At 32.5% G+C, this 27964-nt stretch overlaps 1 protein-coding gene across 2 annotated transcripts in view; it reads right to left on the bottom strand.

Annotated features, from left to right (window-relative positions):
• The window catches only part of LOC106685449 (rho GTPase-activating protein 20), a 158830-nt gene that overhangs the window by 122251 nt on the left and 8615 nt on the right, over positions 1-27964 (bottom strand). The window contains exon 1 of one of the 2 annotated variants that reach the window (XM_014428122.2): positions 19340-19468. The exons of the other annotated variant lie outside the window; for it this stretch is intronic. Within the exon in view, the coding sequence (XP_014283608.1) occupies positions 19340-19432 (93 nt within the window). The 5' untranslated portion in view covers positions 19433-19468. Of the gene's footprint in view, positions 1-19339; positions 19469-27964 lie in introns of those variants that run through there. 2 annotated transcript variants of the gene reach the window in all.

A 27964-nucleotide genomic window follows, 5' to 3' on the forward strand; every position in this document is an offset into this window, starting at 1 on the left:
GTGAAATGAATCAAGTAACGGGACACGAGTCCTATTCCGGGCGTCTGAAATTACAACCGAAATCGCTGTAGTTGTGTCCAAGCTACGAAGAACCTGAGGACTCATTCCGAATAACATCAATAATGAAGGGATTAAAGAAGAAATTAAAAAAATAAAATTAGTACAGATATAAGCTATTGAGGCCAGTCTTCTTTAGTCTTCTTTAGTTCTTCTCAAAGTATGATACTTTGAGACTACACCTTAATCATAAAAAATCATCAAAATAGTGGTTAAAATTATTTTTTAATGAGGTTTTGTAGTTTTTAGATAATCAAGATTTATTTATCCACACATTTTTTTTTGTGTGTGGATTTATTGTTAGAAGTGGTTCTTTGGTGTTTTGAAATCAGCTGAAAGGTTGTAATAGGGCAACGCACAATAACTTAAAATGGATTTCTAAGCAACATAATTTTCAAACATTTCTGGAGGGGGAGGGCGAAGTGGGGATGGACCTTGTTATTGACATTGTTATTTTTTTTTTTTTAAATTATACATATGCATAAAACAGAAAATGTAAGGCAAATGGATAAAAAAAAAAAAATCAATTTCTACAACCTTAAGAGGTTATTTTTCCAAATAAGTCCAATCTTTGCCTTCAATACTACTTTTACAGCCTACGCTTAGCTCTTGTATTATAGAAAGTTTTTGGTAAAATTCTTGGATAAGTTAAAAACTTTTTCCACCCCACTGTAATAGAATAATAATTAAAATTAAACAAAGGAAACCTTTGGACCGAAACTCCCAGTATAATAATAAAAATTCACAATTATACCAACATGCTTGAAAACGTGGGAAAAACTGTTTTCTTTATATGGGTCCCGGGCCACGTGGGGATCACTGGAAATGAACTGGCGGACATTGCAGCTAAACAAGCACTTGCTCTTCCAGGTCAGGGCGCAGCCATTCTGACACCCCAAGAAATAAGTCTTCCGATGAAAAATGAAATATCATCTAGTTGGCAAGCCATGTGGAATGAAAGCCCGCCAAGCAAATTAAAAACTATAAAAAAAACACCATTAAACCATGGACCACATCAAACCAATCGCAGGGAGGAGGTAGCTATTGCCAGATTGAGAATAGGTCATACGAGTTTAACTCATACATATCTGATCAGTAAGCAAACCACCGCCAAAATGTCAATACTGCAACAGTATACTTACGATCAGTCACATATTTGAGGAATGTTATTTCTATTTCGCGAACTTGAGTAGATTGGGAGTAGGTCCGAGTGTATTCGGATGCTCTGAATGATGACCAGAAGAACGTGGAAATGGTTTTGGTTTTCTTAAAAAGGAATGGCCTTTTGAATAAGATTTAAACCAGAAAACCTGTTATACGTAATAAAAAATTCCAAAAGAAGTAATTATTTAAATTATTTTTCGTAATTATTTAAAGAGAAAAATGAAGTGAAATAGAATTATAAATATAAAAGAAATTGAATTATATAGCGCGAAACATGGGCGTTGATGACCTCAGGGTTTTACGCCCTAAAGCCCCAGACAACAACAACAGAGGAAACCTTTGAAATCTTAAGGATTATGGTACTATATCCTATAGTTGTCCGTTTTCTGTCAGTAGGGTGTTTCTGGCCAGGCATTGCGTAGCTTAAAGTTGCCATCCCTAATCGTTGTACATGTTAGGATAGTTGGTAGGAGGGACGCAGACAAATGCCTTGGAAGGGAATTACCATGCTCGATCCGACCGTACTATCGTAACCCGTCCATGTAGACATCGGCCTTCTCCTCACGTAGACCATATCCTGTATCACAACCACAGCGTCACTACATGTTAATTTGGTAAATCTTAATTCAGTCTATTATCTGTTTAGTGCTTGTTTTATTTCTCCGTGGACATGCTTCGGGAGTAAACATTGCCCACGGTGGCCCTCGGTCAATGTTTCGCAACCATTTCTTTTTTATTTAACAGAATCAAAAGCCATTGAAGAATCTTCTTGGCAACGTAAATAAGGATATATATTTGCTATAATCTACATGATAAAGCAGTTTAGGATGACTAGTAGTGTTAGTTGTTCTCTAGATATGTGCTTAATTGCTTAGACTAATTGCAGTTATTAAAATATTTTATTTTAAGTATGGTTGTCTAGAAGTTAAAGGAAATATTTTAAATATGAAATATCTCAAACAAAAAGACGAAAAAAATCTTATTCATTAGTATAAGTCTTATAATTCATATACTAATTTTAAATATTAAAAACAAAACTAAACTAAAAAAAAAAAACCTACGTAACATGCTAATGACCCTCTGTGGGTAGATGTATTTAGAAAATAAATCAATAAAATAAAACTAAACAGTAATAAAACTATAACATTAAAAAAATATTTTATTGGTAACTTTTCAAGATTTTTTATTTCTCTTTGAATTATTATATCTTTAACTTTCGGTTCATTTTCGAATTTTGAATATAATATTTTTTTTTTATATAATGTTATCACTAGGTAAATTTCTTTAAAAAACAAACCACATTTTATGTAAATATTTTTGGAACAAAAATTAAATAAATAAAAAAAAAGGAAGCATAATATATTTATATTTATAATACGACGTTGAATAAATAATACAATTTGAACTAGTGAATACATGTAAATTAAAGTTATACAATCTGAGCAAAGAGTAGTACAATTGAGTATAAATTCCTAAATAAATATAAATCCTTCAATGTACCCAAAATATTTTTCTGATAGTAAATGGTAGCTGAGATGAAAAAGCTCGATCTAATTTCCCAAAGCATGATACAAACTATATTAACTACGTTTTGAATTTTAAAAACTGTGAACTATAAATAAAAAATGAAATATTTAAACTTTCCGAAATAATTATTAATTTATGTAAATAGAATAAACAATTCTTTTTTAATGAGTCAAGCAGCCTATTAATCAAATAAATACCTCTGATTATTATTTTTATTGAATTTCGTGATTATTGCTTAAGATCTCAGACTTCACAGTTGTTAAAAATTTTTAAATGATTATAAAATCATTGCTAAAGGTTGTTGTCTCAGTTCGTGGGATTGCAGTTATAATTAGAAGCAGTGATCTCGTGTAGACAAGATTTTTATTTTGTTTTTTAAATGTGATATTATCCGAGTTTTGAAGAAAGTTCGAACGATTAAGACAAGAAAAACTAAACTAGAGCAATAAAAGCTCAGAAGAAATGAGAGCTGACTGGGCTCTACGGGAGAGAGTGCTTTGGGCACCTGCAGTGCCGGTTTCACGAATAGAAACGTCCGCATTTTGTCAAGTCCGGCAAGTCCGACAGCCAACTCTCTCTGGCAAAAACCCAAAATAAAAACATAAAACAGCCATATATATACGGTATTCTTTTTATTTTAAATAGTTTTTAGAAATTTGTGACAAATTATAAATTTAAAGAACCTATCTATAGTTTTCCAAACCGGTATTATTTGGATCAAGACAGATTGGTAGAAAAAGTATAATAGAGGTGTTCGTGATATGATAAATTTAAAAAGTTTTTACATGCGAAATGTTAAAAGAATAGTATTGTGGGCATCCAGTTTAAAGTCCATATTATATGTTAAATGCAGAGGAGCTCCTAGCAGATTTTCTGGACAACTTTGCAACCATTCCTCCCAAAACCTATTAAAATTTAATTTTTTTTTTCAATATTCATATTTTTTTAGTGTTTCTAAAACAAAAACAACACAAACCAAAGACGAACAACGAGCAACTAACCTTTAAAAGATAGCAGACAAAGTGGTAAGGAGCTAAGCTGGTTTGTTGCGTGACGTCATTCTCCATTTAGGAAACCTGAACATCCTAAGAGAAAGAAATATTTCTCCATTTTACACACTCCAGCATGTTAAACTAAAGATTATTTAAATTTATATAGATACGTATGGAAGTATCTTGTGATGTTAAAAAGATACTTCTACAAGTATAACAACCTTCTCTAACTGATACTAGGTGGAGCTAAACAAGCATATGTCAATTCTTAAACCCGCATTACAGTACCTATTTTGGATGTATTATACTACGGCCCTAAAATAAGCACAACAGGATATTTTGCTTGAAAAGTTACCGCTCTGCTTTAAGATGAAATTGGTCTGAAATGTTTAAAAAACCTATTTCTTTATCATACAGTATGAAAATACGTTGTATATATAGATGATTGAAAGTAAAATTTGACTATTGGCATAACAACTATTGAAATAGGAAAATTATTAATTATCACAATATTTCATATTTTATATTTATCCTTTATAATTTTATTTATATCGAAAATAAGAAATGGTTATTTTGTTTAAAAAAAAAAAAAACTTAAAAATCTCGTATTTAAACCTAAAATAAACAGAAATTTTAAAACTTTTAATTTTCTTTTGCTATAAAAAATATTTTAACATTCCTCGAGGTCAACTTTGTTCCTGCAAATAAGGAAACAGTTTAAAAAATGATGCCGAAGCCGATTACAGACGAATGCAATGGGGAGCGATCGGTCAGTCTCGTTTTTTTCCTTTGTCCTCCTTTAGTTATTCATAAAATTCTTTAATATTTCGTATTTACCCATATTATATTACTGCTAACGATGAGAACTGGTCATTTACTTCAAATTGACAAAATTAAAAGTACTTTAGAGAAAGATTTTTTTTAATTCGGCATTTAACCCCTTTTGAACAAATTCAGTGAGGATAAGACCAAGCTGATATTAAATAGCGTCTAGTTACATAATGAGTTTTATCAAAGTCTTTAGAGCTTTTTTGATAAAATCGAAACAAAATTTTGCGATATTTAGTTATTTGGACTTAATAATAAAAGATAAAGCTTCAATGTATAATTTTCAGTAGACGTTCCATTACTTCTTCCCTGGAAGCCATTGAAATAACATCCTGGAGAAGAGAGACAAATAGACTTCTTATTATGGTTATAGCCGAAGACAAGGGATAGACCGCCGCCGAGGAAGCTGGAACATAATCAACGGCGATCGTAGAGTATGCAAAGCAGCCAGGCCCTCGCCGACATTGCTGCCATTAAAATCTCTTTATCGCACAAAATGATATTCCTCGGAGCTCTCTAATGTCTATTTTTTTTCCTTCAAATTTTATTTTCAAGAAGATTTTTTGCTTTTAATGCAGTGGAACATCATGCATAACTGGTCATCGTACGGTAGATGCTAATCTTTTAATCTTGTATATTACAACGTTAATATCTGTACATGCATCCAAGGCCCTCATTATAATTTAAGTAACAACGAAAACATGTTTTTAAATTAATAAGCAGAATTCATATTTTAGCTACAGTCGTCATTTCCATCACAACACTTTTAAACAGCCATCGTTACTGTACCAAAGCAAGAAAAAGGGAAGGAATGCGCATTGCTCAAATTACGTGTAAAATTTATTCGTAAGTAAATTTCGCACGGCTTAGTGAAATTAACCTTTAAAATTAAAGGATGATTGTTATAATTTATTAAGTCAATATATCCATTGTTGGAAAATTAAAGAAAATTGTTAACGGAACATCTCCTCTAGAAAACTCAAACTTTTAATAGAAACACTGATTTTAAACACCTATTTCACAAGGGGAAATTTAAATTTAGAAATAAAATGAATATTAGATTAATCTATAAAACATTTTTTTTTCCAAATAAAATAGAGAAATGTTTTATTTTATAAGTAATGCTGTCTAAATATATTGGGTTGCTATAATACACAGCGAACTAATCAGTCTTATTAAATACAATATATATATTAAGAAAGATACAATATTTTTTTACATTACAATTTACAACACTATACAGTGTTCTTTTTCTATAACTAAGGTATATTGCATTTAATTATTTATTTTATTTTTTTTATGTATTTTATTTGTTACACTATTTATATAAAAATAAATCTCTATTTATGAGAAGTTAAAGTTTTGATAAAATACGCTTCAAATAAATTAACAATGAAATTTTAAGTTCTGAGACAGGAATAGTTGGTTTTACGCCTTGGGGGTAGAACACTGTTAAGTTCATTAACCCTTAAGGACTTGTTCAATAAAAGTAAAATACCAAATACTGTTGTAAGTTACAAGCTATAACGTCCGGGATAGTATACTAGTTAACGATAATAAAAGCCCCCTTTGGAACTATATGAGTAAATATCTCCTTATGGAAATACTTAATTGAGGGCTGAAAGGACATGGTATTAAATCACGAATAGGAATTCCCATTAAATTATTAAACATCAGTGGTCTTTAGAAATCGGCAGCGGCACTAAAAGAAGATGAAATAACCGGAGGAAGGGAGAGATGAGAGGGTAGACTAAGAGAGACAGGCATACATCGAAGAATTTAATTTTGATAAGGCAGATTCATTCATGAATAATTCATAGGGTTCCTTGAATGCTGTCCTACAATACATCGATACATTTTTATCATATCATTCCTACCGGCACATCGATTAATTTTGACAGTCATTCCCTCCTAGTCACTTGAAACTCTATCTGAATTAATAATTAAAGAGAGAATAAAACATTTAGCATTACATATACATTACATAATATTAAAACAAAAATCAACTAAATATAACTATTAACAATTTATGTTACAAGAGCAGTGGTTCCAATCTATTTCTTAATTAAAAATATTCACCTTTTTATGAATGGTGTGACATAAAATGGAAGGGGACCTTTGTCTAGAATGATGTCGGAAGATACACCGTAAAGGAATAACATATTGATAAACTAACGAAAAGAAAGTATTAACTTTCACTTCTTAAAAACAACAAATTGTGTTTAAAAAAAAAGTCATTTGAACAGTACAGATAGCGTCAAATAAAGTAAAATTAATTTTAGAGGGGCAATTGTGTTGATGGCGTCCTGAAATTTAGTCTAGAATATGCGTTTATCCCCACAAGGGATGCCGGACCGATAGATAAATTTAATAAAGAAGCGAATAAATCACGAAGCAATGGCACAAGGATAAACAGAAGTAGCGCTTTTAAAAAGTTCAGAAGAAAAGATGGAGATATAGTTGAACCTGCTATGGTATTAAAGCAGGAAGAACATGATTTTTATTTAATTTTTTTTTTAATGATATTCTTCCTAGTCGTGGAAGACTTCTCAGGAACAAACAATGAAAATCCCCTTGAAGTATAATAGACCAGTTAATGCCCGCCTATTTTATACAAATGACGCAATCATTAATAGTTATAGGAGGTCAAACATACGGAAATCGACGTGGCAAGATGCTCCTATTGAGATCGACAATGATTCAGGGGCTGTATAATCGAACACAGTTATTGCATTAACTGATCCCAGGATTCACGCACGGCTGTGGAGATCCTCATTATATATTCACAAGATATCCTTGATGTTCGTAGGGTCGTCCTTGCAGAATAACCCCGCCATCCGGGTCTCGATGAGGGGTCACGATGAAGAGGATACGCGTCAAGACTAAATAAATCATGGCGGTAATGGGCTTCTTGCGCTCATCGAACAACAATAAGTTTGTTTGAACAAGATAATTAATAATTACTGTCGGCGGCTGGGATGGATCTTGCCCTGCTCGATTGCTGGTCATTCCAACATATTCTGTGTGCTCACGACCGTAGTCTACCGGACGATAATAATAGAGGTGGGATCCTCAAGGTCCCAATTTTGATGCTTCAATTGGAATTGAGCAAATCAGGGCCTGAGAACAAACAACGACCTTGTTGAAACTCGACACCTTCCTTCCATTCCTGGGATAACTGCTAGGTATTATAGGAAACAAGAAGAGAATCAATAAAAATGATATGCAATCAATCTTTTTACAATTCCATTCTTACTAGAAGCGCCATAAAAGCACATTACCTTCTAATCCCGCCTATTCTTCATTTTGTCTTAACTTCAATGCATAAAGAAGCCAATTATAGTAATTACAAAATAAAAAGTTTAAGACTATCTCAAATCTTTAAGGAATTTGATATGAAATTAATAAAATAAAACTATTAAAATAAGTATTCAAGTGAAACATTGACACAACAATGTTACACAAAGTATTAGAAAGTAATAAAATTTCGGAGGATCATTACAATAATAAAGAAAAAAAATCATTCTTTAACAAGTAAGGTAGATATTCACAGTCACAACGGATGAGGAGATGTCTAACAGTCTATTTATTCAATCACAAATTAAGCTAAATCTTGAACATTCACTCACTTGTAATAATTTCCATACCAAAAGATTTTTATAAAATAATACATAAAACTTTTTTTTAAACAATTTTTATTCATTATTTTCATAATAACATTTAAATTGATAATGCTGAAGAGAATAAAAAAAAACTTAATATCTTGTTTCTTCAAAAAAACTTGTTCAACAAAAAGGGGTTGAATAGAAGAGTTTTAAATGAGAGAAGGGTATATGACGTATGTTAAAGGGAATGGAGTTCCAGAGATATGCAGCTCGAGTTCCAGTGATATATTTTATGTATTATTAAATTTTTTGCTATAAGAAATTTTATTTTCATAAAATAGTGAGGTAAACATATACTTTAACTTCAAAATATCTTAATAAGAGTCATAAAAACAAATATAATTATGAAATAATTGTACACAAATTAGTAAACCAACTAAATCAATTTAAAACCCATATTAAATTTATTATTAAATACTATTTAGCTTTATAATCTAGAAATAATTTTAACCGAATTCCAAGATCATACACCAATGATAGCAGATATTCATGGATATATAAAAGTTTGAATTTAGGAAAAAAACAAATTTATTCTTCGAAATAAAATGCACCACTGAAATATACGATTCTAGATGGCTTTCAGAATGCTATAAAAAGAATAAGTGAGTTTCGAAAATAAGATTCAACAAGGGTCATTTCTACCCAAATGAGGCAATAGTAGACAACCTTGGTTTTTACCAGTCCCACCTTTCGGGCCACTTTATCAGATATAAACATTTGGAAATGGAAAGGACCAATACAACATCACATTATTAAAAACGAATGTAAGATGGTTTATTAATAATATAAATAAAAGTTAACTTACTGGTAATGTTTAAAACATAGAGCGTGTGAGTGTGTTTCGACCACTTACCTAAAAAAAAAAATTAATACATTAGCAATAATTAAATTAATAAAGTGTATATATCATATTCAATAAACTTATTACTTAATATTTTTAACTATATGGGGTGTTTTCATTGCCATTTTATTAGTTTTTTTTTAATTCTTAATACTTCTTAAATAATTCTTAATACTAAAATTCTTAATATTCAAACTTCGGTTTAGGAATTCATAGAAGTAATTTTAGCGACGTTGGTGGAAATTAAAATTTATGATACTCAATTTAAAGGACACTTTGAAAGTGCAAGCTTTTACATGTGTTCAACCTTTTTCCCCTAAAACATCTGGGGTTTAAAACGTAACATAAATTTTAAGTGTCACCTGAGAACAGTGAATAAATTTCATTTTTTAAAAAAATTACCTCATTTTTCCTAAAATGTAAAACTATTTTGTCAATAGTTAAAAACATGTCTATGAAATATATTGCAGTTTTATTTGACCAGTGGCACATCTGACAAAAACAAATTATTTAAATTTGTTTTTGACACATTCCGTGAATTGTTACGCAGAATTTGGTAACTTTTTTGACAGTCCTACTTGGTGTGAGAAAATCTATAGAATGACTACAGTAGAGAAAGAAGCCAATGTCAACAATAATTATTGTGGAATACATCCGTTTCAAAATAAATCGACAATTTTTTTAAAGTTATATTTGCCACTATTCAAGTAAATCAGCGATTTGTAAAGGATAAAAATGAAATAATAAAACTCATCAGCTATAATAACTCTTAAGACATAAAAAAAAAATTATTAATGTAAATAAATATTGGATAAAAAAAAAAAAATAAAAAAATAGATTTATCATGTAACTATAGAATATTCCCACAATAAAAAAGATAGATTACCCCATTAAAATAAAAACCATCGATTTTTTAAAACGCTCAACCAGCAGCACATCTATAAATGTTCCCAAGATACAAATAGCCACCGGAAGATCCTTAGCAAGAATTTTAATAGCATTCGAGACGTGTCGAAATTCGAGCGAAGCTAGCGATGGATCGCTGCAATGATGGACCACACCGATCCTCCGTCAAAATACCATCAATCAAGATGTTGAGGAACGTCTTGCCGATGGATTATCTTCGTGCGTGGGTTTCCAATGGTGCTTTGCGCCTCAGAACGTGGGAGAACCAAACGATGGTTAATGTTTGGCCAAACACCGCTAAGAGCGATAAAGGTAAGGTTAAACGACCTTTTGTTGATCCCTGATTTCTTTCATACGGTGATTGCAATTCAATATAGTTGTTAAAATAAATCCATAAAAAAATAAATATTTTTTCAGAAATCAAAAACATACAGATGTATCTTTACAAAAACTAAGTTTATACAATATATTACTTTAAAAAAAACAATAATTTATATTCGTATGATTGAATAACTATTAGGATAAAAAACATGTTTCTAAAAATAATCAATAGTAAATTAATTTATAATGAAATACTTGAATAATGTTTAAGAATGTCGAAATTAACGCGTCTGTAAAAACAAGTTGTTTTCGCAAATTGCACTCATTTATAGTACAATATTTCAGTTAAATCTAATGCAACTGAGTTGCTTGTAATTGGTGACATTAAAATGCCAAAGACAATTATACAAAATATCATACACACCACATCCAACATCATTTAAACATGGACCAAGCGTATATATTTTACTACTTATTTATTTTCAAGGAACAATCCTTATTAATCCTAATATATTTTTATTTCAGTATCTATTTATTTCAGACAAATGATTACAATAGAAGAAGTTTAATATTATCAATTTTTACATATACTATTAAAGACAAAATACAAGAAAAAGTAAGACAGAAACTCTAATAAAGTAATAGATAAAAGTATTAATGAAACAATGCAAAAACAAAGAAAAGTGAGAAGAAAGGAACAAATGAGGTAAAGGAAAGATGATATGAGAAAGCTGTTGGAGATCTTATTATCTCTTAAAGATTACAAGGTTTTAAAACATGTTGCCCAAAACATCTGCTAGGAGCTCCTCTGCAGTTAACATATAATATGGACTTTAAATTAGGCTTCTCACAATCCTAAAATTATAACATTTAGCACATTAAACTTTTTTAGATTTAATACATCATGAATACCCCTATAATAATTAATAATAACACACAAAATGTTAAATTAAAATTTAACAGTACTTGTGTTAAGTTGCAGATATTACGAATGTAGATTGATAAAACTAAATATCCTCTACTCTAACAATAGAGTGGATAATGGACAGTTTGTTCGAAACGTTGTCTAAGGTGCAGGAATAAAAAGACTTTAGAAGTATTTAGGGTTTTATGCTCGAAAAATAATTAGTATTTAGTAACACAATATCTTGTGTTTGCAATTGTCATTTATGTTACACAATCATATATAATGTAGTTTTTGTTTGCTTGTCGAACATACCAAAGAAATCCTAATTATAATATCAACAATAACTCCCATTGAGTCACTACAATGCATAAAATATTTTAATCGATAAAGAGAATCATAAGTCGACAGTTATAAAACTTATAAATGAATTTATAAAAACTGTTTTATAAAGAAAATTTGCATAATGTAATTAGCAATAACATTTAATTTCCATTGAATGCATTCTAATACACAATTCCCACTAACTACCAAGAGATATTAGCGTCTCATAAATAATTTATAGACTCTAGAATGTGCAATTCGAAATCATGTGAAAGTGAAAGTGGGATGACATCCTCCAGGTCGCTCGGGAATTCTGTCACCAGATTGTCTTGGAGCAGATATCGATACGACAATCGATTCTAATGCATAATGAACGTTGGAATATGCAATTTTCTAGCCAGAGGTGGGTCGTATGCTGTAGGATGGTCGCTTTCTAGTCTATTTGGAAATTCTGTTCTGCTCAGGATAATGTTATACCTTCGTATGTACATGTTTATGCTTAGATTCTGTCCCGGATTTGTTGCTTCGGTGTAATAAGAAACCTTATCAGTTCAGGCTGAGATGTTACGAAACAACGAGGAAACTGTGCTACAAGGGAAGCGGAAAAACAACATTACTACGGTTTCGGGTAAACAATAAACATAGAAACGAAACTGAATGAATAGGAATAACTATTTAAATCATATATTTTTATTATGCATTTTGATGATTCTTGAAAGATAATAATAAGAAAGAAAAAAAAGAGATTTAATACATATTTAATGTCTAAACGTACAAATGTTATGACATGCTAAAACATCTTAAAAAAGTATCACCTTCCCTGGACTCCAGGGCAATCAGGAATAGCTGGAAATGAGGCAGCGGATAAAGCGGCTAAAGAGGCTGCTACAATGAACGTTCCACCACTTCAAATTTACGAACCGAAAGACATGAAGGCATTTTTAAGGAACAGAATCCGAAAAAGTTAGGATTCAATGTGGGCTGACGTACCACTCACAAATAAACTAAGAAATGTTAAAAAAAAAAAACACAAAAGTGGACAAGTGCCATAAGGGGAAACAGAAGAGAAGAAGTGGCTGTTGCAAGAGTAAGAATAGGACATTCCAAATTAACACACCTCCACTTAATCACAAAAGAGGATCAACCTATATGCCAAACCTGTCAATCCCCATTATCGATAAAGAATGCTCATCATTTCGACAAGCCTTCGAAAATAATAAAATTCCTCGTACAAGAGAATTGGCGCTTAAAGACTCAGCAGAATTCATATACAAAATAATAAAATTTCTGAAAGAAACTCAACTTTGTACTAAAATATAATTCACCAATCCATCCGGATTTGTGTTACACATACAAATAACAACAGCATACAATTATATTTTAGGTCAAGAAATAGGAATATCGATATACTCGTACACACTTCAATTATATTTTAAAAGTTCTAGAGATGCCAGGTTTCCGCTTACCTCATATCCTAGCAAAAGAGGTGATAAAAAAGAAAGTTTATTGGTAGCGGAAGTGGCAGAAATTAGAGGAATGTTAAGGAGTTTATCTCGATGCTTGAAATGTTGCGATGATTGAAACGATCTATCCGGAAGATTGACTGCAGTCAGAAGCAGCGTAAAGGAATCTGAAAAATAAAGTAATCTTGAAAAATGTCTCCGATCTGTATGCAGACTTATGTGCGGTAGAAACAGCGGCGCCTCATTTAAATAATAATTTTGTTGGTACCGAAGCGGTCAATTTTTCAGAGTAGATCGAAATCATTCAATTTATGAGTAAAACCGTGGATACATGATTGGATTGGATACATGACGATAACTGTCCGGTTGTAACTCCGATGAAAAGGAGGATACCATTCACTTATTGGGGACCTGTCACAAGTATAGTGAAATTAGAATAAAATATTGTGGGCAGCGGACCTGCTCTCTAGAAAAATTATTCAGTTTGTTAAAAGGCTCTGATTGGAGAGTTCTTAACAACTATATACAGCTACACTGGAAAGATCTCAATTGATTAATATGTGAGAGATTAAGGCCATACCACAGTCTGTTGCTATTGCTTTGTTTCTTTAAACATAAATACTGTATTGTTGTTTTAAATTCTTGAATTGTTAAAAACATTGTTTTTAAAGTATACATTTTTTTTCCTAAGTTTTGCTATTAATTTGTTTTTATTTAAATTGCACACAGACTTCGACAAACGGATATTTTTCTATTATCTATGTTTTTTAATTGAATTTTTAATGTGAATGGATCTTTTTTTGTATATTTTTTAAAATGAAGAACTTTTTTTGGTACCCTTCATTAAAGTAAATATCATACTTAAATACATTAAATGTATTATATATTTATTTTACTGAGTCTTCTCCCTTTGATTGCCTTGTGGCATTATAAGGTGTTGATATCAGTCCAGCTAAGGTGGTATAGTCTAGCTATAGCTAAAGCCTACGCTATAGAATTAATGGAACGTGAAGGGACCGTTCCGCAGTTAATAAAGTAATTTTTATTTTGTACCCTTCAATAAAATAAAGAAGTACATGGTATATATAAAATACGTGAAATGTATTATATATGCTTTTACTGAGTCTTTTCCCTTTGATTGCTTTGTGGCATTGTAAGGAGTTCACATCAAAGGATTCCATTTATGAAATTATATAGCTAAATACATTTTTTTCTTACCTCCTTTATTATAAATATCAATACCTAAGTATATACAAACGTAATTGGTGCCCTTCCTTTGCCACATGGCATTATAAGGGGTTGGGCTGGGTCCGCTGAAGGCGGAGGTTACAATATTGGCCCAGGAGCCTAAAAGAAAAACACATTTATTCATACAAATACAAATCAAATCAAGAACTAATTTTGCGGGAACAACCACGATAGCTATTTCTAAAATAACTGAATTGAATTCATGTAACCAAAAGGCAAAATATACAAAAATACAGACAGGATTTGAATCAACTATATTCCGATTCTACAGACCGTTTCCCAAAAGACAATTGATAAACTGATCCTGAATATCTGAAAGGCGGAGTGCAGGTTGGCCTCAAGGCACCTGTCGCTATTGAGAAGTCCACTACGGACTCGTTTATTTTGCGCAACGGGATTGGCGCAAAAAGTAAATGAAATGAAGGAGGGGGACTTTTAAGGAGGTGTTTGCCTTGTTACAGCAATGTAAGGGACCTTTCCATTTGCAACTTCTGTCGCGGTACAAGCTTTCATTATTAACACAAGCTAGGCGAATAATTATTCAAAAATCTCATAATAGTAACTAATCCATAATTATTCAATTTATACATTTTATGAACTTTAATGATTTAATGAAGTACTTTGATAAAGGGAGATTATATTCTGCGCACGAATGAATTTTTTTCTTATGAAGTAATACGAAGTATGGTGTCTTGGGGAGTCATGGGGAAAAATAACTGTAATTAAATAAGGAAATAATTTCTGAGAAATCATTAATCGTATCTTACAATAATCTGGAAGATGATGACGTCATTTGTAAGCGAGATAAGTTATTTAATATGAGCAGAAATTCAAAATCTTGGATTTAATTTCAGCACTCCTTTCCTAATCAGAAACGCTGTACTCTAACTTAATGAACATTTATGTTTTATTTTTGAAACTGGTTTTCTAGTAAATCTTACCGACAGATTGTGGCTAAGGTAGATGAGGCAACAGGTGCGGTAAATTGAATCGAGCAGCAATTAAACGATATGCCCACATGACTAACAATCCTTGAACGAACGGTAGATTACGCAGATAATGACCATGGAAGCGTGACTTGGTAATACTCGATAGAGATTCTCCATCAAAGGAAGTCTCGAATCATTTCTTCGTGGGATGTTTTTTATTGTTGTTGGTTTTATTAAAACAAAAAAACATCAAAATCAAAATGTATGAAAACTCTAAGTAAAAGGCGGTTCTCGTCTGCCTTGTATCCTCCAACGCAAACATCCATAAAGAGAAAACGAAAGGGTAAACAACGTGTCCTTGTTATTTTATTCAATTGTTAAATATTCATAAACAATATGAATTTTATTAACTATAAATGCCACATGATATTATTAAAATGTAAATTTTACAAGTTAAAGGGAATAAATAAATATAAAAAATGAATCCGTGACAGCCTGTGAATGGCGTAAAAAGTGAGGATTGGAGGTGACTGATTTCATACCGTATTATCGGGCGGGGGTTGTATGATCTGCACTGTGCACTATATCTATACTTTATTTATCTGTAATATAGATAAGACAAGTGCTAATATTTTTTTATGAATGGACTATTTCACTTCCTTCTTTCATTTTTTTTTTTTTTTTTTTTGTGCTGCTTGAACCCCTTAAAATTCATTATTGTGGATAAATTATAGGTCCCAAACTTTCCTTTGATGTTTAGGAGAATAAAGTATATGTTGGAATCACCTATTCTTTACACTTTACCCATATAATCAACAGAAATTTTCGGACGTCCGAGTTCGTTTTTCTATTTGTTTGGTTTCGCGTTGAAATCGAGTTACTTTAATAAAATTATAATTCATTTTTCGTTTCCTTTCTGTTAAATAGGAAGAGGACAGAATATGAAATTAAATACGTATATATGTATATATACATACATATAATGAAATTAAATAGTTCATTTATAGAAAAACTACGTTTCCATTCAAGGTCTCTGATTCATGCAAATCAACCACACATCATTTAAGCTATATTTGATTACACAATTTCCGCTGCAGCTGAATCGGTCTGTATAGTATGACAGCAACGTCCGGGAACCTTGGATTCACGTGCCAGCCCTTCAAGATGGACAAAAACACGAACAAGATCAAGATAACAGCTAATTCGTAGCAGCCAAAAAGCCTAACTAGCTAAATCCAAAGAAATGCTAAAAACTCACGACAAATCTCATAAGCCCCGTAAAAGCTCTAATGAGCTCTGTCGATGTGGGTCCCTTCACCAGCTCAAAGACCCACGTCAACCAGGACAAGGAGGTCCAAATGGGCAAGGAGCATTAGCGCTTCCGGAGGGCGATGTAACGCCCATCTAAGAGAATCCACTTTTGATCGTATCCCCGTAGGTACAAGCCCCGACGGGCTGGTGTTATTCGAATATGAATAGAAGAGCTGAAAGGACAGGCTGTACAGAGGCTAATTGCAGAGACAAGGCAGCCATAGATGGACCATCTGGAAAGGATAATTGGAGGTCTTGGTGAAGCAGACGGTACAAATAGTACCTTACAGGAGACATAACCAAATGACTGATTGTCTGTGTGGTCTACGGTCATCGTCTGTCTCCAGCTTATTTGAGGTAAGTAGGTACAGGTAGTAGTAACTTAAGTGTGCTTCAAAGGTACTTCCTTTACTTATAAGGGTAACTAGGAATGGGATAATTGATACGAAGAAGGTATATTTACAAACTATACACATGTTCATCAAAGATGATTTATGAGATGTTCCTTGAAGGTGAATTGTTAAAAGATGAAAAATTAATATTCCGAAAATCAGCAAAATTCTTCTTTTCTTTTTTTTGCAATATATAAGTCAATAAATATATTAATAATTTACATTTGAAAATTATTAGTTGACCGTATGCGATTATTTTCGGAAGATGGTCCGGCTATCTTTCAAAAAAGGTGGTAGTACAGAAAGTAGGGTGTAGTATGAAAAGTAAAATAAATTTATTCTACCTTCTGGCTCCGGCCCTGATGAAGCCCTGCAAAGTGAGGCAAAACGTAAGTAACTAATAAATAGTTTTTTAATACTATTTTGGATCTACTTTTACCCGGACCATCTTCCTAAAGTTATAATTTACATATTGCAAGTGACATAAAGATTATTCCACTTTAATATTGGACAACTCTAAGGATCTACACAACACCTAGAGATTTTGGTATGTGCAGGTAACTATCTGATGAAAAATAAATTATTCAAAATGAATTCACAAGTACAAGAAAATGTATGCAACTCAGGATTAAAACCACCTGAAAGTGGGAACATGTAGAATTTTGGTAAACACCATATATATCAGAAAACACTTTTAAACTTCTTAAACAAATATTCGTAAACCAATCTAACACTCTTTTAGTCCTTTCGAAAATAAGTTTACACAATACTATTGGGTTAGTTTTAATTGTGTTTAATACCCTTAAATGGTTCTGACTAGGACAAGAATTGGAGTCCTTTTTTTTTTCGAACCAGTTCCACATTTTGCTAAACTAATTGGCCAGCTAGAAAAGTAAAACAAACACTGACCCAACCAACGACATAAAAGTAATATTTTGTAATATCCATGAAAGAGCTATCGCAATAACTCGTTTATATGAGGAAACTCTCGTAAAACGGGAATTTAACGCTTTCACTCGGCCAACCGTTGACTGACCTGTCTGCGATTTGACGAAACAAATGAGATTTGACATGGCCCATGACCCCTTCTTCAGGATTAAGATACCAATCTGCCACAATCGTGAAGAATGCGCAGGGCATCCCCAAGACCTCAGAGAGCAAATGAATTGTTTAAACTTTTGATGCTATCTCTTAGAGAAGGTACTGGCATTTAGCACGAGACATTTCCAGCTCCAGTAAAAGTATGTCTTGAAGAGGAGCGCAATCCAGGAGCTCCATGGTCTGCTTCGTAACCACCCTTCACCAACCACCGCTCGTCCCGGTTCCTTAATTAACTGATCAACCTTCCAGCCTATCATACCACAATATTAAAAATCATATTAATTATTTAAACAGTTTTACCATTTTGTGCTCCTTAAACATATTTTGTTCTGGATTATCCCGTGGTTAAAGGATTTCTTCCAAAATTTGTTGATCCTAACCGATTTTGAAATACATCCTTTTACATTATGATAATTAACTAAAATATGCGTTCAAGAGAAAAATTAATTGGAGTCTTGGCCAGTTATATCAACGCCTAGTTAGTTTGGAATATAACGCTAATATAATATAAACAGTATTTTTATATTTAAGATAATATAAACAGTATTTTTTCCAATTTTCTTTACTTCTTCTTACTTAAAATTTAAAAAAATGGACGTTTAAATAAATTTTTCAGCAGATTAACGGAGCCAACTAATTATAGCTGATGAATGTGTTCTTTCTTATATGTTTAATAAATCGAAAACTTTACTAAAATAATGATTTAAACAAAATGGTTAAATGACATTTCGAATGGTGCATATTAAAGAGGGATTAAAGGAAATAATAAAACTTTAGCTTGTTAAATCAGTAAGATATCAAACCGTTCAACTGAATTTTTCTTCTAATTCTACCAAAATTTTCACTGCTAAGAAAGAAACTTTAAAAGTCACTGCAGTAGAGAAATATTTGAACTTTTAATATTATCTGAATTTCATAACAAAGTTTAATATTAAAATATTGGCTTACATGACCATATCGCCTCAAAAATAGAGGCAAGATAGGTCAATAATGTAGATAAAAATTAAAAATGCACATTGTGTAGGTAATTGTTTTTCATACTTGAAATCAAGTTATTATTAGAAGTTTAATTATTAGTCTTGCTACAAGGGTGTCTGGAATCTATTTTACTACGAGATGGAAAATTGAGGTTCCTGAATTAAATTTATAGAAAAAATTCATAAGCAAAATTAGAAAATCAATGCAGCCTTCGAGCCTCTGTTTGTTAATCAATACTCATACTTACATACAGGTATATTAATTAATCTTAAACATAAATTAATTACTGGTAACTAATCCATTAGGCACAAACACTGTACACCCTATTACGTCACGGCACTGACATTCACCACCACTTGACCCACACCTGCCCCAGCTGGCACATTACCTGTTCCTCGTCGAGATAGGTGCTGACCGGCGTCCCGGACGGTGGAACAGCGTCCGTCAGATGTCCGTCGACGAACACCCAAACGTAGAACATGAGAGTTGCTGCCCGGGCTAAAGACTGGGGTACAAAACTTTTAGAGCGGCAATCAAGGACCACAGCTCCCCACCACGTGCAGGCAAAGGTTTTCGCAACTTCGTAGAACTGAGTCAGAGCAGGTCTCCAGGAAGGAGGGGCGCAGAAGGATATTACCGAGGATGACAGCTATTCCCGTGGGCTGTATATCAAGAGTACAACAATAGGATGAACTAATAAGTGGATCTCAGAAAAATAATCCTGTTTTAATATGGGATGTTAATGGCTTTAACTTGTGGAGAAGAAGTTGCTAAGTTAAAAGAACTGACAGTATATTAAAAGAAAATTTTCGGGATATTAATGGTAGTCCATACACACCACCATATCTGAGCAGCAATTGATTGGTGAGGTTGATGATCTACAAATATATTTGAATCCGTATTGTTCCTTAGTCCAACTTATAAACTCCGACAGACATTGATTTATAACTAATTCGTCACCCGAATGTGGAATACTATACTCATGACTATGTCAGGACTTCATCCTCTTGAGAGAAAGCGCCTCATGTCACAGCGCAAAGTCAATTATAATTTACCAAACGACCCCCTTGGTGATAGTACTCTAGAACGAAATTAAATGATTCAAAATCTAAAAATAAATAATCGAAGGTTGAGAATTAGTTTGTGTTGACAAATCGGAAAGTTTCAAAAGACCATCACCACTTCAACGCCATTCAACACAAGGTCAACAAAGCATTCAACGTCAACCTACGGCCTCTTGTAGAGTTTCATATAATAAATCTAACATTAAATCATCTCCAGCTTCTGAGGGTAAACTGTAAACAAGAGATTTCGACATGGAGTGATGCACCTGTATTATTGTGCCAACCATCTGGTTTTGCTTTTATGTTGTGCGTGGGAACAGCAGTTACATATTATTATTATACAAACTAAATAAAGAATAGATATAAATAGTTATTATTGAACTGAATAAAACACTTCTATTTTCTAAGGTGTAGCATCTGAAAAATTGATTTCAACTAAACCACCGAGTTATTTTTTATTTTTTGGCATATAAATTTTTTTTTTATTTATTTATTTATTGATAATTACAACTGTATAAAAAATACAACAAGTAAATTTGATCATAATGACATAATGATATGATACAGGATGTAGAGAAACTACCCAGTAGTAGAACTCTAAAAACAGTTTACACTATAAGGTCACGAGGCCATCTTCTTTTCGGAGGATTGCCAGGAATGGAAGAGGAAGCAAGGTTAGAAACTAGAGGGTTTGGGTGGTTTGGGAGTTTATTATGGAAGGAATAATATCGGGTTCGGGCTAGATCGGTTACATAAGGAACATTTAGGTCTTTATGGATGGTATATAAAAATTTAAAGTGAATTAATCAGATTTTCTTAAGGTTAAAAAAATATTAGAATATAGATTACTAGCATGTCCATTCATACACTTCCCATACAGGTTTAGATCTCAAAAAACACTTTTTTAGCTGTTTATTCGGTTTACGTTAGTTTGATTAACATTTTATTAAATTTATGTTAAGATATAATCTATTAATCTTTCAAATGAGTGTTTGAAATATTCCCGGAAATGTGTAGTTTTCGAATTATTAGATAAATTAAATATGGCTAAAATATCGTTGGCTTATAAGTGAAACAAATAAGTCGAGATTTTCCTAGTTTTTAGTAATTTGGTATTCCCAGTCCAAAATGTTAAGATTAAACTCCATAGAATTTATTAATATTATAAAAATCTTCTTATAAAAAGTCAAATTACTATAATATAAAAAAAAAAGTTTCTTATCATCAAAATATCTCAAAACTTCAATTTTCGACTTAGTGTATTTCACTTGAAAACCAAAAATATCTAAAACATATCTTTGTCTTGGTCTGATTTAGATCTGTTTTTTTTTTTTTTATGTTGAGAATTAAATAATATTACAAGTGATTATACTGACTAATGAATAAAATTACTTTTCATATAAACATTTTTCCTCAGGTATGTACTACATATAAAAAGTTAAAGGACATTTACAAGAAGAGTTCTTGCACAATTCACTACAACCGTTAGAGCTGTTTTGAAGCTACAGTTTATTGAAAAATACTTATTTAGGTGTGTTGTGCAGCCGCCATTGCGAGTGATAAGCTATTTGGTATAAAGACATCGACGGGCAAAGTCCTTAAAAAAAAAAAAAAAGTAACAAAATCTATTCAAGAAATTAATGCTTAAAAATGCGTTTTTCGGATTTGGAGGGAATTAGAACCCTGGAATCTGTTAAAAATTGTAAATAAAAGGCTTGGCCAATTTACAAATTTTTCCTTCCTATAATATCTTCCACCTCTGGAGTTATTTAAATACGGAGAACCAAGTAGAAGAGTGGGCCCAGAAAACGCATTCCACATAAATCCACTCCTTTGCACAATTTACAATGGACACGTTGGGAATGTAACTTGGTATTTACAATAAGGTCAGAGGAGATTAGGATTCCTGGAGAAGCTCCTCAATCCAATGCTGTCTAATGCACCCCCCGGCTCCATAGGACTTCTTCGACAGTTGTACTTACCCTCACCACTGAATGGTTGCTTCCGCAAATCGCTCAGTAAAATTAGGCTATGACTCAATCGAGGAGGAGCTGAGGTGCAGTCGGACAGCTTGATACCCATCTGCTCCTTTCACTTCTCACATTGTCCGGCGCCAGTTGTCACATTCCTGGGCTTCAGACAATACCAATATTTCAATTAAGGTGTTTTAGTGTCAGATTGGCAACCTACTTCAAAAAGTTCCAAATGTCTGCATAGTTTATATATCAATAGAACTGTTGATTTCTCAATTTTCTTCATTATTATTTTCCTACATTCTTTATTCAATTTATTTGGGTGCCCAGAACTGGGTTAGGTGCAAGTAAATTTTAAGTGGTTATAAATTTTTTGCAGGAAGTATAATTTTTGAGGGTTTCAATTTGGAAGGGCATTCAAACTAAAAAACAAGGAACTAAACACTAATGCACCTCTCTCTACAAGGACCCTATGTGTTTGCATCTATATTTTATTGTATGAGTGAGCATAGAAATACAATTTATCGAAAGGCATAGGTTCTTGTTAAATTGTTATTGAGTGTAATTTAATAATGAGTCATTATTATTGGCTTGCCTACCTTTGTGTGTTTTATGAACTAATTCAGGCAAAGCTATATAAAACCTACACTTTACCTATTTCTACTGAAGCAAAATATATTAAAATCCTAACGCGGACCTTCTAAACATGAGCGTACCCAATGGGGGCAGGAGAAGGATCTGCCCCCGCCCACCCGTAGAAGTAAATTAATTTAAAAAAATAATATTTTTCAAGGAAATAATAATTGTAATAGCTAGTAAAGCACTGCGAAATTATATATAATTTTCTTAAATTTTTTATTTTTTTCACCTTTTCCATACTGAAATGTAACAACCTGATTGATTATGGCTTGTCCCCCTTCCCCCCAGTTTTGATTCTGGATACGCCCTTGCTTCTAAACCAAAGAAAACGTAGCTAATTTAATTCTTAAGCCTCTGTAAAGGTATTCTATTAAATTTTATCAAGGGTTTCCTATACAAACAAGGTGTTAAATAAACGGAACCGGAATGTTCTTTTTCTTTTTTTTTATACAGTTAAACTCCGACGGACAAGACAGTTCGCGGGTGTTAAAATGACAAAAACTTTAAGAGAAAAAAAAAATGACCGCAACAGCCAACTTCGACCATTTCCTATTTTAACGACCGGATTCCAAAAAGTCAAATTGGACGAGATAAGCTTAGAAATATTCGTGATTAGGATAGGATTATACAGGACTGTAGGAAGCTAGATGCTAAAGAGCAGGAGGACGGGGCCCGGCATAGACCACTTCTTCAGATGTTGCGGTCACGGGACACAACCGCAGGTCGCAATCAGCCGCTAACGGTCCCGGTGAAATGCACACATCAGTCGTCACTTCTTTGGCCCGCTGGATACCGCTACCGTAGGATACCCTCTATTATCTGGTCCGCGGGGTCCTCCAGGAAGGAGGATTCGTCATTGCTATTCAATATAGATTGTTAGTCCCTCGATTATTCCGTATAGACAGTAAGTTTTATTATGAAGTATAAGAGACAATAGAGGCACAAACCAAAATAGATTAGTGGTTCAATGTAATAAAAAAGGATCGTAATGAATTATAGGAAGTATTCCACTTCATACTCTTTTAATGAAGAAAGGATCCAAGGGATGAAGAAAACAGAAAAATGGACAAATAATGAAACTAGGAAAGGATGGCAAAGGTATCATTATTTATCATACAACGAGATAGGACTAGGTACATTAATTAAAACATGAAGAAGAGCAACTTTGTCATTGGTTGCCTGATTTTGTAACTTAACAAAGATTTGCAATAACGACTTCTAATGGGAGAAGTAACGAATCAAGGCATTGGACAGAAGGTTGTCAGAGGATTCGGGAGGTATGGAATACTCTTTAAATTCTTCTATAATTAATGTAATTTTTTTAATTTTTCAAAAGTTCGGTCTGCTGAGGGCAATGTCATCCTCCTAAAACCATATTTGCATAATTTTTTAATTTGTTGAAACATTTTAATGATTCAATTTCAGCTTCAAGTTCAACTTTTCAATCCATTACAAAAGACTGATCTACATGAATATAATAAGGCCAATCTGGACAGAGTTGAGCTTTCGGGCTCCACGAAACCATCGAATTCCTCTCGTATCCAATCCCTGGAAACCAAAATCCTCAATGTTCCATATGTTGCCGAAATAACCCGAACCAGATACAAATGATAAACTTCCATGATAAACTTCCTAACTCACTTGCTTCCATCCTGGTTTATCCTACATTACCTGATAATCTTCCAATGCGTCTGAAAAGAAGGTGGACTCGAGATGTTCTCCACTAAAAATGTTATTGGAGTTTTATCAATGAGTGGATTCTCGACATTTTTGTATTATGGCATTTTATAACAAATAGAAAATCTACAGATTGCATATATTTTAATACAGTCGTAAATATCATAAATAAATTATATACAAAACAAAAGTTCAACTTAATACGCATTGTATGTAAATTTCGAGAATAATTTTTGTTATATTTACAGTTAAGTCAAAGAGAACATTTTAGCGATGCACAAAATTCTCCTCTGGTAAGACTATAGAGAATAAAGTACAGCACAAAGTGGAGATAGTTGAAGGACGAGCCTAAGATGGAAGGGTAGTAAACAGCTATCGGGTACAGTTTGGAGCAAAGATAATTAACAATCCTTAAAGGCGCCGTATACGCGATACAATTAACATCCAGAGAGGGCAATGACGGAGCAGAAATAGAAGAAATTCTCATCCCAAGTTAAAAGGTCGTAAAGCACAAGGTCTGTACTTAAGACTTTAAGATCCAAAGTTTTTGCACCTTTCACAGCCCAGACATAATTCATTTCTGATACTGGCATTGCTTTTTAAGCAAAGGAATTCCCTCTACTAAGCTATAACGAAATATACCTCAAAAAGACGATTATTGCCCATTTTGTTAGATTGATGGGTTGGAAAAACAAAACCAAAAATAATTAAATAAATAATAATAAATAAAATAAAAGTATAATAAATTGGAAATTCCACGAGACAACCATTATTGCTTCTTTTAACATTCCACATATATATACTAAAGATATAGTTTTCTGTTAAATATTACTGCTGGATCAAAGTCTACCTTGGAACTTCTAAATGAGTAGCAAACATAGTAGTAACCATTGTTATAAATAAAGAGTAAACGTTAAACAACAGGGGTATTCATGATGTTTTGTTAAATGTAAAAGATTTAACATGGTAAATGTTATAAGTATAGGATTGTGAGTAGCCTAATTTCAGGTCCATGTTATATGTTAAATGCAGAGGAACCCTAGGGGATTTTCTGGGCAACTTGTTTTGAAACCTTGTGATCTTTTTGTCGTCTATTTTCTACCCCAATTGCTCCTTGTTACTTCTTCTAATTATTTATTAGGTTTAAGGATGTCTAAAACAACACAATAAAAATACAAACCACGAGAAAACAAACAAAATGGTGACAAGGTCTGTTAGAAGTCTGTTGCGTGACGTCATTAAACAGACCTAATAATGGACTCTCCACCATGTTATTTGTTATATAATTTTAACATGTTAAAAGAAGGATATATTTCTTCATAAAGCATAATCTTTTTTATTTAACACGCTTTAACATGATAAACTAATGATCATGAGTACCCCTCATGCCTAGTCTATACATTTACCGTCTTAACTAGATGACTCTGAGATTTGTTCGAAAGTGTTGAATCAATTTTAAAAAATGAAAAGATGCTTACAAACTATGATTGGTAACAATAATAGAATGATATTTAATTAAATCTAAATCAGAGGAGTCTATAAAAGATAAAAACAGAATACTGTATGATTTAAAAAATATTTGAAATAATTATTGCTTATATGGTTTTGAATTCGGCAGCAGCATAGTGTACAAGTTACTACTGGCATATGCAATATCTGGGAAAATGCATAATAAGCTTGGCTGGAACAAAGGAAGAGATGGAATAAACGTTTCTCGGCAGAGGTAGGTGGAGCTGGAAGTTTATAATGGGGTGGAAACAGAACGATGATGACAGAAGTGGACGGGAGGTATTAAGATTCCAGCCTGCTCGTTATAGTTAGGGCAATGGTCTGCTCTTTCGACCATTTTCTCCAGTCGGGACAACTTCTCCAGTAGTAGAGCAGAAGGGTGCTGCAATACCTAGAGATTTGATTTATCATTTTGGTCACTACCGTAAAAAGTAGAGGTAAAAAATATTTATAGCCCTTTGCTAGATAGTCATCTGAGTACCTGTAGTTAAGTCGGGAAGGTTCTAAATGTGACAGGTGAGACCGGAGTGAGATACTAAGGGACTCCCGAAGAATGGTCCACTTCCTTTTAAGAATTAATATGATAATAAGGCGATAATAAGACAGTAAATTTTTAAGAGCTTTCTAGTTTTTACAAGCTTCGTGTTTTTGTGAGGAACCTGAGGCAGGGACCTTGTAAATCAAGAGATGTTTGTTTTTGTAATCCGACCCTTACCATAATAATAAAATTGAGTAGTTGCGTAAAAAACTAAAACTACAAATAAAATAAATGTCGTTATTTATACATAATAAAAAATAAAATTAGTAAGGTAAACTTTCACTTAGCACCGTACTTCAAGCTTAAAATATTCAGTTTTAAATTTCAAAATACGTTACAAATAAACTCATTCACAAAGACCTTAACATCCCATTCATTGCAGATTTGACCCAAAACAAATATGCATCTTTTCATTCAAAACTCCTTAACCATCCTAACCCATTAATTCCTAATATTTCATCCTTAACAATCCCTGATAATCCTCCGAGACGTCTGAAAAGAAGACAGCCACGGGACCTTCTAGTTTAAATTAATCTTTGAAGTACCACCAATGGGTGGTTCCTTCCCAAGATTTTTAAGTGTATATGAAACATACAACATATTTACCTATTGTATTATTTTGCACAGTAGTAAATTACATTAAATAAATAAAAAAAATTCAAAACTTTTATTCCTATATTAGTCATTAAGGTTATTTTATTAGTATAGAATTATATTTTCATTATTTTATTATTATACTTCACTGTATTATTTTTTCTAATAAGCTTTTCAGTTGAAAATTCGATTAACTACAACAGTTTTAGGAAAAATATTTTTAAAATTATTTCTCATTGCAAATATTTAACAAAAATATACCAGTTTAATAAAATTTAATTCTGCATTGTTATAGAATCTACATGCTAAGAATGATTTTATGAATTATTCTGTCAACTGAAAAGCTTATATATAGGATTAGTGAACTATCAAATAACTATGGTGACGAAATAATTTATCAAATGGACCGACCCAGCATGCATGGTCCCAAACAGTCCAACTCAAATTAGGACAGACGTCTTATTCACGCATTTTTCGTCATTCTCCATAATCTTCTACGATTTCCTATGCAAAATAATTATTAAATACGGCTATTTACTAATCCTACTTCCTAACTCCTTAAGTCAAGTATCAAATCCTTTCATGGTTTGTATTTATCCGTTTATTAGTGCTAACAATATGAGATAGTTCATTATTTTAAACAAACAAAACTAAACTGTGAGATGGTTGGGGGTACGGTCAGGGTAAAACATAAATAAGTATAAACTTATTTATCAGTGCCAACGTTTCGACCAATATTTCTAGCCTACATCATCGCTAAGAACAAAAAACAACCAATAAATAAAAGGATATGTAGAATGTAGAAGAAAATAGTTAATATTATGTATAATGCAAGGTTGGGGGAGTACTTTAATTAATTAAAACACGGAAAGCACGAATACTTATACTTTAAAATGCATTCCATGGGGTTGTCCATACTCCCTAGATTTGTTCCAAAATATCGACACAGCGGGGCGCCACAAATCCAGGCCAACCTAAACCTAAAGGTGGATCCACATGTTGGCCGCTCGCCACGGATC

This window comes from Halyomorpha halys, unplaced genomic scaffold (genome assembly GCF_000696795.3).
Source record: "Halyomorpha halys isolate HHAL.00 unplaced genomic scaffold, Hhal_1.1 Scaffold694.1, whole genome shotgun sequence".
In the NCBI taxonomy this organism is placed as follows: Eukaryota; Metazoa; Arthropoda; class Insecta; order Hemiptera; family Pentatomidae; genus Halyomorpha; species Halyomorpha halys.